The 14,122-nt window shown below is 43.2% G+C and overlaps 1 protein-coding gene across 1 annotated transcript; it reads right to left on the bottom strand.

Moving 5' to 3' along the window:
* Nucleotides 1-1,029: 1,029 nt before the first annotated feature.
* epb41l4b (erythrocyte membrane protein band 4.1 like 4B) lies at nt 1,030-13,288 on the bottom strand. The gene is made up of 23 exons (XM_061288225.1): nt 12,532-13,288; nt 10,774-10,878; nt 10,655-10,697; nt 10,308-10,386; nt 10,063-10,107; nt 9,294-9,346; nt 8,915-9,035; nt 8,547-8,634; nt 8,383-8,471; nt 7,593-7,662; nt 7,342-7,511; nt 6,746-6,855; nt 6,265-6,301; nt 5,644-5,665; nt 5,412-5,518; nt 3,922-4,055; nt 3,653-3,774; nt 3,436-3,555; nt 3,293-3,348; nt 2,898-3,050; nt 2,705-2,825; nt 2,488-2,621; nt 1,030-2,114 (listed from the first exon to the last, which is right to left on the bottom strand). Exons 1-23 carry the CDS (start codon nt 12,784-12,786, stop codon nt 2,051-2,053), a joined length of 2,298 nt encoding a protein of 765 aa, XP_061144209.1. The 5' UTR covers nt 12,787-13,288; the 3' UTR covers nt 1,030-2,050.
* Nucleotides 13,289-14,122: the final 834 nt, after the last annotated feature.

Genomic DNA, 14,122 nt, shown 5'->3' with positions numbered 1-14,122 from the left:
AAAGCATGTCACAACCCCTCTGGGCAGATTTTCTATGGTTGTAATTTAATATTAATGCGCACCCCACCCTGCCTGCTTGAAACTCTCTTATCTCCACTGCATAGATAATCAAAAGAAATTGATGGATATTAGATCTTTCAAGGCAGCATTTGTTTTTTCCCCCCAGCAGGTGCCTTCATGGATGACTGTTGGCTTGTAATGCAAAGTACATAAGGAAACACTATTCTTTAGTAAACCGCATCTAATCATCACAACACAGCAATTAGGGCGTGAGTCACTGCTTGATATACCTGACATACAGGTGTGGGGGGCTGCTGAATCAGTTGATTTTTTTTTTCTTTCTTTATAAGGGCAGCATTCCCTTGCAGGGCGGGTAGGACACACACACTCACACAGATGTAAGCATGCAGGGCGAGGCTGATCCACATTCCCATGTGACACAAAACACACGTTCCTACGCTCTTTTTCAAAAGATGATGACGTGTCTTTTGTTTGGAGCACCCCTAATGTTATGTGACGTGAGCGGCTGCACATCTATACTACATGACAATATGGATGGTAATGCAAATGCATTCATTTGCTTGCAAATATATTTATTTTGTAATATTTCTTCCAAATGCTTATTAAAAAATATATCTTACTCACCTAAATTGAGTACGGCATTGCACTTTGTGGGAGCAGTGATACTCACTTTCGCTTGTTTGGTTCGGCCATGTTTCCTTCATGTCTCAGGGTGCATTTCTTCTTTTTTGGGGGGGGGGGGTGGAGTAAATGCCTTGTTCAACAGTCGTAGTAGAACAGTGGCTCTCTCTGGTGTTAAAATTAGAAAATGCAATACACTCAGGGAAGAGTTGAAGTGCGGGCCATATTTTATTCTATTTATAAATTGGCCCGCGTGCCATAGTTTGGACACCCATGCTCTCTATTGCCACGAAATGTACTGTATTTATCGTTTAGTACAGTATATTGTATTCATCTGCTAGCGGGGCAAATGTCTCCCCCTAGTGGACAGAAACGATTATAAAACACTCCAAGTTAATAACAATTTATTCCTTCAATTTCCTAATCAACAAAACAACAAATAATGCAATACATTTGTCTCTCTGAGAGAAGAAAACAAAATATGTAAAGGAACAAGTTTACACTTTGTTGCTTAAAAGAGCATGCAACACAATCTGCACAAAAAGGCTTGTCCTTCGATTCCTCGTGATTTAAATTATCCACCAAGATATTGGAAAGTACTGTGAAATCCTAAAACCATTCAAAAGCTGGAACAAGTTTGGAAAGTTCTTTTATGAGTTGTCGGTTATTTTTCTTGACTGTACTCCAGTCCGGAAAGTGAGGTTCATTCGAAAAAAAAGGCATGCTTGGATTAGTTTAAAGAAGTCATTGGGACAAACCGGAACAAATATAGCGGTGTGATAGCTAGGTGTCCCAATACTTTTGTCCAGTAGACAAATCTTGAGCTGGATTGATACGTTCAAAGTTACATTCAAGTTGTTGAAAAATACCCGACAAAAATCTCAACACTGTCCCCCTTCATGCTGGCAGCACCAGTCCCATCTGTTGCTTAAATCCTCTTTGGATTCCCTCATTTAGTGTCAGTTGGGCAAGTACAAACCTTTTCAGCAAATATAACGACCTCTGTGCAAATACAGTGGCTATAAAAAGTCGACACACCCCTGTTCAAATACCAGTTTTAGGTGACATCAAAAATAAATGTGTGTAGGTGTGTGCCGACTCCCGGATAACATGACTTCGAACGCCACGTGTTCATTCTGATTCCAGTTATAGGAGGGTGTGTACACTTGTGCAACCAGTTATTTTTACTTCCTGTGTTTACATTCATGGTGGAAAGAGTTTTGAAAGAATCTTTTTTTTTTCTTTTTTTTTAACATTTGTGGGTGTGGACTCTACCGTCAATATACAATAAATACTGATATTTTCCCATTATGGATTCATAATGCAAAATATGAAAGAAACTAAAATGCACAAATGTGGAGTTGCACCCGACGCTTTTGGGTCTTTGGCTTCCACAAGGGACACGCTCTCAGAGCTCAGTCATCAAGAGGGCCCTCAGGATCTTCTCTCGGTCCAGCTTCACTTCTTCTCCACTACACGCACACACATATTGTGTTTATTGTAAGAACACAAAAAGAAGCGAAAGAATTCGACAGTTAAGGCGTCACTTGGTTTCCTTCTGGTGTGTCTGTTACCTAGCCACTAGGGGGCAGTATCATGTAGCCATAATTCCACGTTTCATAACTCCTGTCAGACGCAGTTCACATTATTTTTTCTTTTCTTTCCAAGAATAAAGAATAAATGGTTGTGAGAAAACCATTACTAGAAATACACAGACTTGTTCCAACATTGCACAACAAATTATCCAACAAGTGAGGACAAATAGTAAACCCTCAAAGGGTTTCTACACATCTGCGGGTCCAACACAAAGTGTCCAGAAAGGAAATGACAGAATCAAAGTGTTACCTGTCATGGTGGGCTGCAAGGTAAGGGACCAAGTGAGGGAGGGGACTACAGTAGCACGAAGGAGAGCGGTGGGGAGAAGGTAAAGGGGACACACAGCATGGACTAGCCACTTCCAGTTTTGGCACATAGTCCACCTGGAACGCACACGGACGCATACGCACAAAGCCGATTCTCAAACGTTCAAATGAAGTTCGTTTAACTCGCATGTGTGTGTTACCTGCGGGTAAATGGAGGGCTGGATCTGTTTGTCCAGTGAAGTCGTGGAGCCCGACTTGGCTGTGCTTTCGAAGGAGATGGCTGCAAGAGCTTCTGGGAGGTTGTCTTCATCTTCATGGTTACTGAGGAGCGAGAAAAGAAATTTAAAAAAAGATTGAGAGAGTACGAGTGACGTGTGTGTGTTGCGAACTCACAAGCTGAACTGTCTGACCAGACGTTTTCTGCGGTTGGTGCACGAGCCCGAATTAGGATGAAGACTATCGGACGTAAAACGCCCATCCGGTCTCGGGGACATTTTGTCTGCAGGCAAACTGGACGCAGATGAATCTTGAGAGGAGTTCTGATACCTGTTGATAAGATAGTCTCGTATTTGTTCAAAATAATAAAATTAAATGATTCTTTTTTTCAAAAGTCAATTCTACATAGAATTCTTCATCTATTGTAACGTCCTTGTGATTATATAAAGTATCTAACCAATCAGAAAAAAGTAGGCTCATTCAAAAGTAAGTACGCCCATGCTGAAACGTCTTTTCTTTCTAAGTGGGCATAGAGAAAGAAAGCGAGAGGGAAGAGGATGAATAGAACTTGCCTGTCCTTGAGAGTCACATGCGAGTTCATTCTTCTTGGACTCACTGAAGCGTCCTTCTATTTGGTGGCGGAGGCACACACACACACACAAAAAAAGGCATGCAAATATGCAAATAAGCCGGAGATCATGTATATGCTACCAACCCTGAAAGCCGCCTCCATCTGGGCCTTCAGAATGTTACACTTGAGGTGGTCTCGAAGCAGGGCCGGGGAGGAGGCGGTAGAGGGGTGGAGAGATTTTTCAGAGAGCTGCTTCTCTTCTGCCTGCAGACGAGGAGAGGGGGGGGGGAGTGAAATCAGACCGGAAACATCTCATCTTGTCAGTGGCGAAAGAAAGTCAGCGTGCGGAAATATGTCTGACCTTGTTGTCCATGTTGATGCAGAGTGAAGGCCAGGCAGGACATTCGCTGTCTGATTCCACCGGCTTGCAGAACGACGGAGACATGTCCAACTTGTCTCTGTGACAGGGTGAAGCTTGACACTCTTCAAAAAAAAAGAAAAAGAAAAAAGGTTGAAATGATTTCAACTAAGGGGTGTGTAAACTTTTTCTATCCCCCGATAGAGGCTTAGTGCGTGAAAAGACGAAAGCGGGGAAATTGGATCGGTAACTCGATTGTTCCTTTTACTCACTGCTTTTGTTGTGTGTGTGGCAGAGCGTGTCCTGGCTGTGCGTGTGGCGCCGGCGACGGACCTTTCCCGAATACGACGTCTCGTTCTCTTCCGCGCTGAGCTGATGGTCGGAGGCTGGAGCGCTCAGAGGGAAGCTGAGGACGACACGGCACATCAAAAGCAATCACTCCTGCCTATAATTTTTTTCCCCCCCGCCCCACAACCTAATTCCACATAATAAAATTCTCACGCCATAACATTAAATTTCATTCCTATTTATTCCAGTAAAATCTTAATTATTCCCATTGTAGGTTTTTCCTTTACAAATATACAGAACAAAAATAAAAATCATTCACATTTCTCTATTTTATTAGCAATAAGGCAAAAACCCATTCATTAAGCCACAAATTAAGTACGTAAACAACTTTTGCTGAATCGATAACTGTCATTCATGACGTCACGGTGAACTGTAAAGCATAAAGCGGTAGCAAATGATGCAGCATACATGTTTGGTTCCTTGTGACCTTTGGGAAATAAAATGTAAAATGTAAAACAGCGGTAGGGAACCTTTGATGTGCCATTTAAAATGTTTTTTTAAATTGAATAATTCTCCAAATATGCTATGCGCACCATTAATTAAAAACACTTGCAACTCTTTTGAGGTGCTGATGTTCAAACTGCACAACATGTCAGTATCACAATGTTAAATATGTTTTTTTTTTTTTGAGAATAAAACTTTTTGGGCCGGGCCGGAGCAAATGTTCTCCTGGGCCGCATACAGCCCACGAGCCATATGTTTCCCACACCTGCTATATAAAGTATAAGAAGCAGGCTCTTTCTTAAGACCATAGCAACAAATGATATTATTGGATATAAATGAACCATTCACAAGAAAACTAAGCTAATATCATGACTCATGTTACATTCAAGAGGTGTCGAGTGGACACGCAATGTGGAGATGTGATGAATAATGGACGATGATGATGATGAGGGAGGTTCTCGCTTTTTTTGTTTTTTTTTTGAAAGGGCAGTCTGTGTAAGTCCAAAGTCAAATAGAGGTCAAAGGGTAGTCATGACCTTGTCATTGTGAACGACACTGATGATGGGTGCGTAGTGCAAGCTGCTGGTTCGTTCTGGGACGACGGGGTGACTGGACACGGGACTGGTCGACGGGGAAGAGGCCCCGACGGAAGGCCTGAACACACGCGCACGTACACACATAGCAAGTACACACACAGACACATGAGATGCATGACATGAAATGAGATGAAAACACAAACAATTTGACGTCAACTTTACTTTGTTTTTGAATCTTTTTTGCATATTTCTCTCATTAAATTGGTTGAAATAATAAATAAATAAATAATTAAAAAAAAAAAACTATAAAATAATTTATATTAAATTTGGTTTAATGTGTTCATTCATTTAAATTATATTAGGAATATTAAAAATTCGTTACACCCTCTTGACGGAACACTCTTGTTTGACGGAAGTCGCCACGCCTGACCTACCTGTGCGACGCCGTGTGTCCGGCGGGCTGCAGGTAAACGGAGGGTGTGTAGGCGGGGTGGGACGGGCGCCATGCCTCATGACCCGCCATCGGGATGTTGTGTTGGTACTGGAAGGGATTGAAGGGACGACGAAAATGAAATGTTGTTGCGCACAGACCAAGTCAGACTTTTGCATGCTATGAATGTGTGTGTGTTGTGTGTGTGTGTAAGTAGGTCATCTGAGGTCACTCACTCCATGTAGGCTGGGATCAGGGCTGGCATGAAGGCAGAGAAAGAATGACAACAATCAGCGACGGCAGATTAACTTTAATACTTTAATTTCATGCGGAGTTAAGACCAATGCGATTCACAATCCCGACTAATTTTGTACGTTTCCAAAAGATCCTGGTCACTTCATCTGCAACGAAGGTCCTCAGTAACTCGATACAGAGCCCGACATATTCCCAGTTTCAATTGTCATCCGTGCTTGTTCAGGCTAAACAAACCATGTTTTGTCTCGAAACAAATATACAACTTTCAAGGTCATCAATTGTTATACAACAACTTTTAATGCTCATTTACGAGGAGCCCAGAGAAAATTGTCGCCATTTATGCCCGCTAGGCTGTTTGAACGATAAATGCCCCGAATGCATATTAAGTACCGTAACTTTCGGACTATAAGTCGCGTTTTTTTCCATAGTTTGGGTGGGGGGGCCACTTATACTCAGGAGCGACTTATATACATACATATGTTTTTTTTTCACTTTTTTGGGCATTTTCTGGCTGGTGCGATTTATACTCCGGTGCGACTTATAGTCCGAAAATTACGGTATACGTCCATGAAATAACATGTATGTGGGGTTTTTGGTGTTACCTGATGCGTGGAGGCTTGGCTGGAGAAATGGCAGAGACTATAAGGATAACGCACACACACGTACACACACACACACACAAATGCCAGGTTAGTTTCTTGAAGATATCAAGGTAAATTATCAGCTAGTGCGAGGGTGATAATGAGAAGCGGCTTGTTCGCACAAAGCCATTGATTAGCTCTTCTTTGTTCAAAACTATTGTCGGGGATTATGATTATACAGGCAGACATTTTATTATATCCGCATTAGAATGAGATCTAACGCACGTTTGAAAAACTAATTAGAACCAAGCTAGGTGAAATATAATTGGTGGCCATGGACCGAAACATTCTACCAAAAGAAAAGCTGTGTTTTATATGAATTGGGAATTGGGGGGGGGGAATGTGACTCATAGAGGCGTGTGAAAAGCAGGCGTGTAGCAGGTTCTTCTAATCCGTCGGGTTACATGTACTGTACATAATTGCGTGTGTAGATAAGACTCACCTTTGCCCAGCGACTGCGTGCGGGAGGGGTATCGTTTGCTCGGCCGCCTCTCGAAGGTGCTGGCTCTCCTCAGGCGGCTTCCGTGAGTCGCCTGGTACTCCGTTTTACCACTGAGAAGCAAATTATGAATATTTTGCTTGTTATCGCAGCGACGGCTCAACGCATCGGAAATGCTATCGGAGCGCAAATTGAACGTCTTGTCATATCTTCATTAAAAACATTCCCGCTTAAGTGCCAATTACTTCATTTAAAAGACTTTATCAATCGATGTTGTTGCCTGCTGACTAGTGAGCACCTTTGTGAAGCTGAGAAAAAAAAAAAAAAAAACAGGAAGTGTCCATCAAGTGAGCGTATTTGCTTTAATAAAAAGTGAGAAGGGGAAAAAAAACAATACAAAGGGCATATCTCGGTCGCCATAGGAACACCTCTACGTAACCATAGATACGAAGTAACCATAGACAACGGCAACATTATTTGGTTTGTTTCTTACTGCTGGCTTACTTGCATTATTCTTTCTTTATGAGATTTTTTTTTATTTTTTATATGTAATTAATTTTTTTTATTCTGAAGGGGGGATTTTGACACAACAACGCTACCTGAATCGGAAGCGAGAGCCCAGTCGAGTGAAGTCGCTCCGGCCCGGCTTGCCCGTGGTGGGCTGGCGTAGCCGGAAGAAGGCGTGGCTCTCCACCGCGCACTTCCACACGTGCTTGCAACTCTTGGCGCTGTCCAGCTGGAACACAAACGTGTGCTCCTGCTCTCGGCCCTTCATAGTGGAATAAAAAAAAAAAAAAAAATTGAAGTCCAGCCAACATTGACCTCATCTTTGCATGTGTTGTACACAAACCTGATCGTCATCTTCTACCACCACCAGAGTGAGTCGACTCTTTTTGAAGTCCAGACGTGTGATTTTTGGCCTGAATAGCATATTGTGCACATTTTAGTTAGAACCAAATTTATACAATTGGGAAATGCAAAAAATTTACCCAATCTTGAACATTAAGCATTAATTAATCAAAATTATTTTAAAATTTATATGTATGTAAAATAATTTTAAATATATTTTTTTAATTAATTAAATTATTTTTAAAAAATTTAGCATTAAATCACAGTTAATTACTAAATGAAATCTTTGTCAATATATTTTATTTTTCAACATTTGCCTGTAGTTAAGTGATTTTTGGGACATCTTGTAAAAGTAGCCGGTCAACAAAATCACAAAAATAAAATTTTTGTGTTCTCCGCTGTGTTAAAAAAACAAACAATCAAAGCCGTGCAGCCATTGTGTTACTGCCAGAGCGCTCCGGCCGGCAGCGAGTTGTTTGTTTACTTTGGATGTGCAAATCGGCAGGTGCCAGGTTCTTCGCTATCTGTGGTCCGCGACGTAATTTGTTTCCTTTGCGGCGAAACGAGTTTGAAACTTGTACGTACGACTTCACTCAACACCCACGTGAAGATCAACTTTGCCGAAATCCGACTTTAAAAACATGGCCACTTCTTCAAATGTCTCGATATTTAAATCACCGTAACAGCAGAGTGCAAAAAGCAGCAAGGGGCAGCCCGGATAAATGCTTGACATTTTGGTTAGCTCTTTCAACGCACACACATACACATGGAGATACTTCAAAAGGTCTTACCAAAAGAAGAGCCCGATTTTATTGGATCCCTCAAACACCAAGATGCCAGTAGGAGTGAGACCAAGTGCGTAGTCACAACCGTCTCTCCCCTGATGATGATGATGATGAATTCAGCACTCAAGAATTCACAGCGATGTGTAATAAATAAAGAAATAAAAACACACCTTAACAAAGTGCATATCGACGCCGTAGAGCTCCAGCCACTTGCATTTGTTGAGGAAGGAGATCTCGGCTTGAGTTGGACTCTTCCCCCTGAAAAGAAAAAAAATAATAATTCAAATGCGCTGATGATTGGTGTCCTGCTTTGTCCTTGCGTGGCCCAGCGGGTTCAGTGAAAGCACAGCATATGTAATCTAATCCGAGATGGGAGCCATCAGACCCGCCGCTGGGTTAAATACAACCCCGGAATCAATCAAGACCCTCCGAGGATTAATCCCCTCTTAATCCTTCACGCAGACCGACGAGAGGTCGGCCGGCCGGCTAACTGACTGGATGAGCGGAAGAGGTCGAGGAGACGGCGGCAAGTTCTCACCTGAGATCCAGCCACCTGCTGAAGATGTCCGCCTCCATGGCCTCGCTCTGCTTGGGGGTGAAGCGGAATTCCGAGACCAGTTCGGGGGAGTGATCCAAGGGATCGCAGTCCCCCAGCTCGCCTGGAAATACGGAAAAGGAACAAAATTGCATCTGATGTGCCTCACAATCACTTTTTATTCCAAGCATGTACTACAAACATTGTTTTGGGAGGAAAAATCTTTTTCAGAATAATGTCTTGTGAAAAGCTATTAAAGCAAACAACAAACACCATCTTCCCCCCCCCCCCCTATGAAAAATGACACATTTCATTTCTTTTCAAATATTGTCTCAACGAAATGAAAAGAAAGAAAATCATCTTGGAGGTGAAGTTTACTCACTTTGCAAACAATAGGCGGCCAGCTCTACTGAGACATCGTATGGACATTTCAATCTGAAGAGAGGAGAAGGAAAAAAAAAAAAAAGGGAGGGGGGGGGTGAGACCGAGCTGCTTTCAGTGGGACTGCTTGACACACACTCGCCAAGTCAAATACAATGTGTGTGTGTTTAAAAATGAGAAGCAACCCTTTTCCCAAAATAATCACCTCTTCAGATCCTGATCTTGAGTGTTAGAATAGAGCTGCACTCGGGGGATCTATGGCCCAGTTAGAGCCGGAACATAGAGATGGCCAACACACCCCTGCCTGCGTGTGTGTGTGTGTCTAAGAAGATCTACAAGTCCCACAAAGCCTCGTAAATAAATAGTACTACTAAATAAGAGAAATTAGAAAACTGTCAGCGCCTGAGGCGGTCTGCGCCATTGTGGGAAATCGTAGCGTATTGAAGGCAAAAGAATCACTAACAAAAAAAAATGAGGTCAAAGGTCTCCCGTGTTCACTTGTAAGAAAATAGCGATTGTAGCAGCGCTACATGGTTATGCTGACTCAGTATATCGGTATCTTTGTTGATACAAAATATTGTGTCGAGTATTATTTAGTAAAAAGAGGGCATTGTTGTTTCCTTGACATAAAAGAATATGAATAAAATGTATATTTCAAGATGTTTTCAGGCTAAGTTAATTAGCTTAGCTAATTTTGGTGTGCGCGGCAAAACATTAAGAGTGGTCCGCATACATAAAAACAAACATGTTAGCACTGATAACAGACTTACTTGCCAGACAAAATGTCCTGTCGAAGCTGCAGCACAAACAGATACCTGCAGCACATGTAAAAAAAAAACAGAACATAAAATATATTATGACCACGCTTTGTTCCAGTAAGGCTATTTGGATTTTTTTTTTTTTAATCCCAATCTTCCCATGGCAACAAAGTAATTAGCCTCGCGTCCCTTCTGGATCTCCTACTCATCATTATCATCATCAGGCTCAGGCCAAAGGAGATTTTTTTTTTTCTTACCTTGTGAATTCCTCACGCAGGTTATTTGGCTCTGATGAGTAAAATTTCACTCGGAAGAAGAGTCGGAATGGCGAACCATCTGAAAAGAAATAAGACAATTGATCAATTTTTTTTCCAAGCACACTGAATGGCCGTCAGGAAATCCTGCACAGCCTAACAACCAATCACGGTTCAGCTTGTTGCTGCCTCCCGTTGCTATCTTCGAGTGAGTAAATAAGCCCCCTCGGCCGCTATTTGTGTCAATTACAGAAGCTCTTGAATTGAATTTTCTGTGGAGAGCAAACAAGGGTTACGGCTCCTAATACGAATCACCTCGTCCATATTTGATAACCGAGTCATGAACTCACCTCTGATCTGTTTCTTGATTTGTTTGGACATATCCAACCAGTGCTGAAAGAAGCAGCGAGCGAGAATAAGCAAAAAAAAAAAAACAACAAGGTTATTGACGTGCGTGTGGAGGACTCACCGAGACTTGGTCGGTGTCCATGTACTGCAGTCCAAAGTAATCCGCCTCCACCAGATCTATGTGATACATGATTTGGTCAAAAAGGTCCTGGCCTTTGCTTTTGCTCTACAACAGAAGAACAAAAAAGTGTTTTGGGGGGGGTTTGTGAGTGATGAGTAACCCGATCTTTAATTTTTTTATGTGAGGTATGATATCTTCATTCGGGGAGGTTCACTGCGTGTGTAAAAAGATGACAGCCTTGTACTTTGGATCCTGATAACCAATCCAAACTTCCTGGTGAGTGTGTGATGAAATCGGATCTATTAAAGGATTGGGGACATGAAGGGGGGGGGGGGGGGGGGGGGGGCAACCAATAGATGTTTGACGTGTATAGTCGTCAATGGCAGTGAATGAGTTAAAGCAGAAATACCCTTGCTCATTCCGCACAGGGTTACAAAATGGATCCTATTGAAGCGGGCCAAGATTTGCCTGGCGTGTAGAACTCCCAAATGTCTAATGAGGTTTTTTTTTTTTTTTGGGCTAGGCTCACCTGCGCGCAGCCTCCAGGGAAGCTTGAGGACATGAACAAACTTGTTGCAAAGCATTTGTGACTAAGCCGGCGCTCCGATGAGCCATGTGTCACTTTGCATTATTTGTTGGAACCTACATGTTGTTGTTGCGAGTCCCAGCTGGACACACACACACACACGCAGACGTGGCGGGAGGTGACGCACACACAACCTTCAAAATGAAACCATCTTAGCAAAAAGGCACTTACGCACGCATACCCACACACTGGCTCACCCACACACACTTGTACGTGTGTGTGTGACACCAAATAAGATCAGGGAGTCGGGGAATAGAGGAAGGGTGGAGAAGGATGGAGGGAGGAGGAGAGAGAGTGGCGATGAGCAAGAGGGCGAGTAAAAAGAAGAAAAAAAAAAAGAAGGGAAGATGAGGGGAGTTCCGAAATGATATGAAGCACGGTGGTGTTTGTCCGGTTGGTTGGGTGAATGTCCCAAAATTCAAAACAGGGTTTTTGATCTTTTTTTAACATTTGCAGTTTGGAAAAGAGATTGTGCAATACGTTACAGGCCAACGCAGTATCAACCAGCCTCCATTGAAGCCAACCATAACTAACCACATAATGACAATAAGTACGACATGGCTGACACAATGTTCGGTTATACAAATAGTCTGGAAGAATCTGTGGTCGCGGTCACAATCTGGGGTCATAGTTTGGTCCAATCTACAAGTGGGTCAAGTACTGGATGAAACCAATGTTTGTTAAGGCCCTTTCAAACTTGTTCCGTGACTGATTCATATGTCAACAGTGGCACAGTATTTTCTTACTTTCGTTATTGCCATGGTGAAGTGAGATTTAAGATTGGGACAAAAATTGTCATGTTATGGAAGATGTAAACAAGATAAGGGGCGACATTTTTTAGACAAATTACATCTAATTGAAGTCAGTTTTAATGAAATTCATCCATCATTGTTTTTTTTTGCTCGTGTTTGACGTGACAGCCTGCTCAAACAATAGCGTAGCAATATTTCATAATACATCGGTGGCATAGATAGACGAACAAAGATCAATTATTTATCTTAAATAATTTTCGGGTCAATTAAGTGCAATTGCATAATGTCTTTTGTCTAGCTAATCATCTGTCAGTGACCAAAAAAAAAAAAAAAAGTCATTTAAAAGTTAACACCAAGACTGGAAACACAGCAAAAATTCTTATCAGTGGGACCAACGCTCCACTGTGGAGCTATACTCACGGACAAATCCACGCTGACATCCGAACCGTCCAGCAGCAGAACCCGGCAGGTGATGGCGGTCTTCGCGTTCCCAGCAGCCGGTATGTGGACAGCCGCCCCCCCGGTGACCACGGCGGGCGCGTGGACGACCTGCTGCTGGTGGGCCATGAGCAGGGGGTTCCCTCCTCCGGTCGTACCGTCCCGCTCGTCCCCATCTCTCGCCTGGAAGCGGCTTCTCGAGCGGCGGCTGAACGTCCGACGCAAAAAGCCCATCATTCTTCCTTCCGTGAAAGAACGGAACGGAAGTGGGTCGTTGTAAAGGGGGAAGAGTCCCGTCGGCTCCGCGTCCTCCCTCCTACCGGGCCGAGGAGTCACTCGGTCGGCAGGCGCAGGAGGAGACTCGGCGGCTCAGGCAGGACGTGGGGACTCGACACGCATGCTAATGGGAGAAGCCAACCAGTTGATTTCCTCCCCGCGAGGGCCGCCCTCCACCTCCGCCACTTCCTCCCCGCTTTGCCCTGTCCTTTCCCGGGTGCACCTGCCGCCTTCTTCCTTACCCGCTAACACACTGGGGGGTGGAAAAAAATCCCACCGTGACTCCGCAGTGGGAACCCTTAGTCACACGCTCCGGGGAGGGGGGGGAAGGTCTCGCGCATCTGGGCCGGTATGGAAGCACCCCCCGCGGATCGACGAGCTTCAAAAGCACCACATGACAAGCGCAAACTCGGCTCTGAGCTCACTGGTGAAAGTCAAACCAGCGAAACTGGACAAACAGCTTCACCTGCGCATGCGTAAAAACAGTTGAAACTTCTGCGACCCGTGTGCTTGCATTTGTATCTGCGTCTGCGTGTGTGTGTATGCGCGTGTACGTGACGCAAGCAGAACAGCGACATCTAGCGGACATTGCGAGAAGGTCGATGGTGTCAAGAAATCCCCGGAAAAAGCTGTTTTATGCTCCCTATTCATTAACCGACGACTAATTATTCACCTATAACATGCCATGTTAGTCTTTAGGCATTAATAGTAGTATAATTAAAAAAAAAAAAAAAAGACATACATTTATTGGTTGAGCATGAATTGACCTATTTGTGGATTTTCTTTGGGGGGGGCTACCCTCTTTTTTTGCTGGAAGAATCCTCTATTTATAATTTCTTTCAATTTATGCTTTGGCATCATCTTATAGCATCTAAGTGCCAATGTTGAGGAGCTTCACTTAAGCACTGCGATGGTCATGAGTGCTTCATGAAAAGGACTTTAGTATGCCATGCATGATGATGATAATGATGACGACGGTGAAATAAACTGACGCCTGCTTGTTGTTGTTTGTTGTTGTTGTTGAATTAAAGCAAATGTCAGTCACAGCAGTCTTCGAAGGAGTATTTTTCTGATAGATGCCAAGATGGAGCTTGATTTGTTATGCTGATATCCGCGCTGATCGCATGCCAACCTTTGAGTCACTCGTCTGAAGGTCAACTAAACAGTCTGAAACGCTTCATCGTCCCGCCAGAAAGTAGTAGTAAGAGGTTCACATCACCAACAATGCATAAAATGTCATTGATTTTCATGACAATCATTTTGCAATACTAATTTGAGGATTGTATCTATTGTTCAA

This window comes from Syngnathus typhle, linkage group LG10 (genome assembly GCF_033458585.1).
Source record: "Syngnathus typhle isolate RoL2023-S1 ecotype Sweden linkage group LG10, RoL_Styp_1.0, whole genome shotgun sequence".
Taxonomy (NCBI): domain Eukaryota; kingdom Metazoa; phylum Chordata; class Actinopteri; order Syngnathiformes; family Syngnathidae; genus Syngnathus; species Syngnathus typhle.
Note: the sequence above shows the minus strand (reverse complement) of the source record. Positions and strands in the feature narration are given on the sequence as shown.

Excerpts from the sequence above, each read along its gene's own strand:
- epb41l4b (XM_061288225.1), bottom strand. The coding sequence starts at position 12,786 with ATGATGGGCTTTTTGCGTCGGACGTTCAGCCGCCGCTCGAGAAGCCGC. Across the intron at positions 7,663-8,382 it reads AAAATCGGGCTCTTCTTTTG|GCCAAAAATCACACGTCTGG; the intron begins GTAAGACCTTTT and ends TATGCTATTCAG. Across the intron at positions 2,826-2,897 it reads CTGGTCAGACAGTTCAGCTT|TAACCATGAAGATGAAGACA; the intron begins GTGAGTTCGCAA and ends CTCGCTCCTCAG.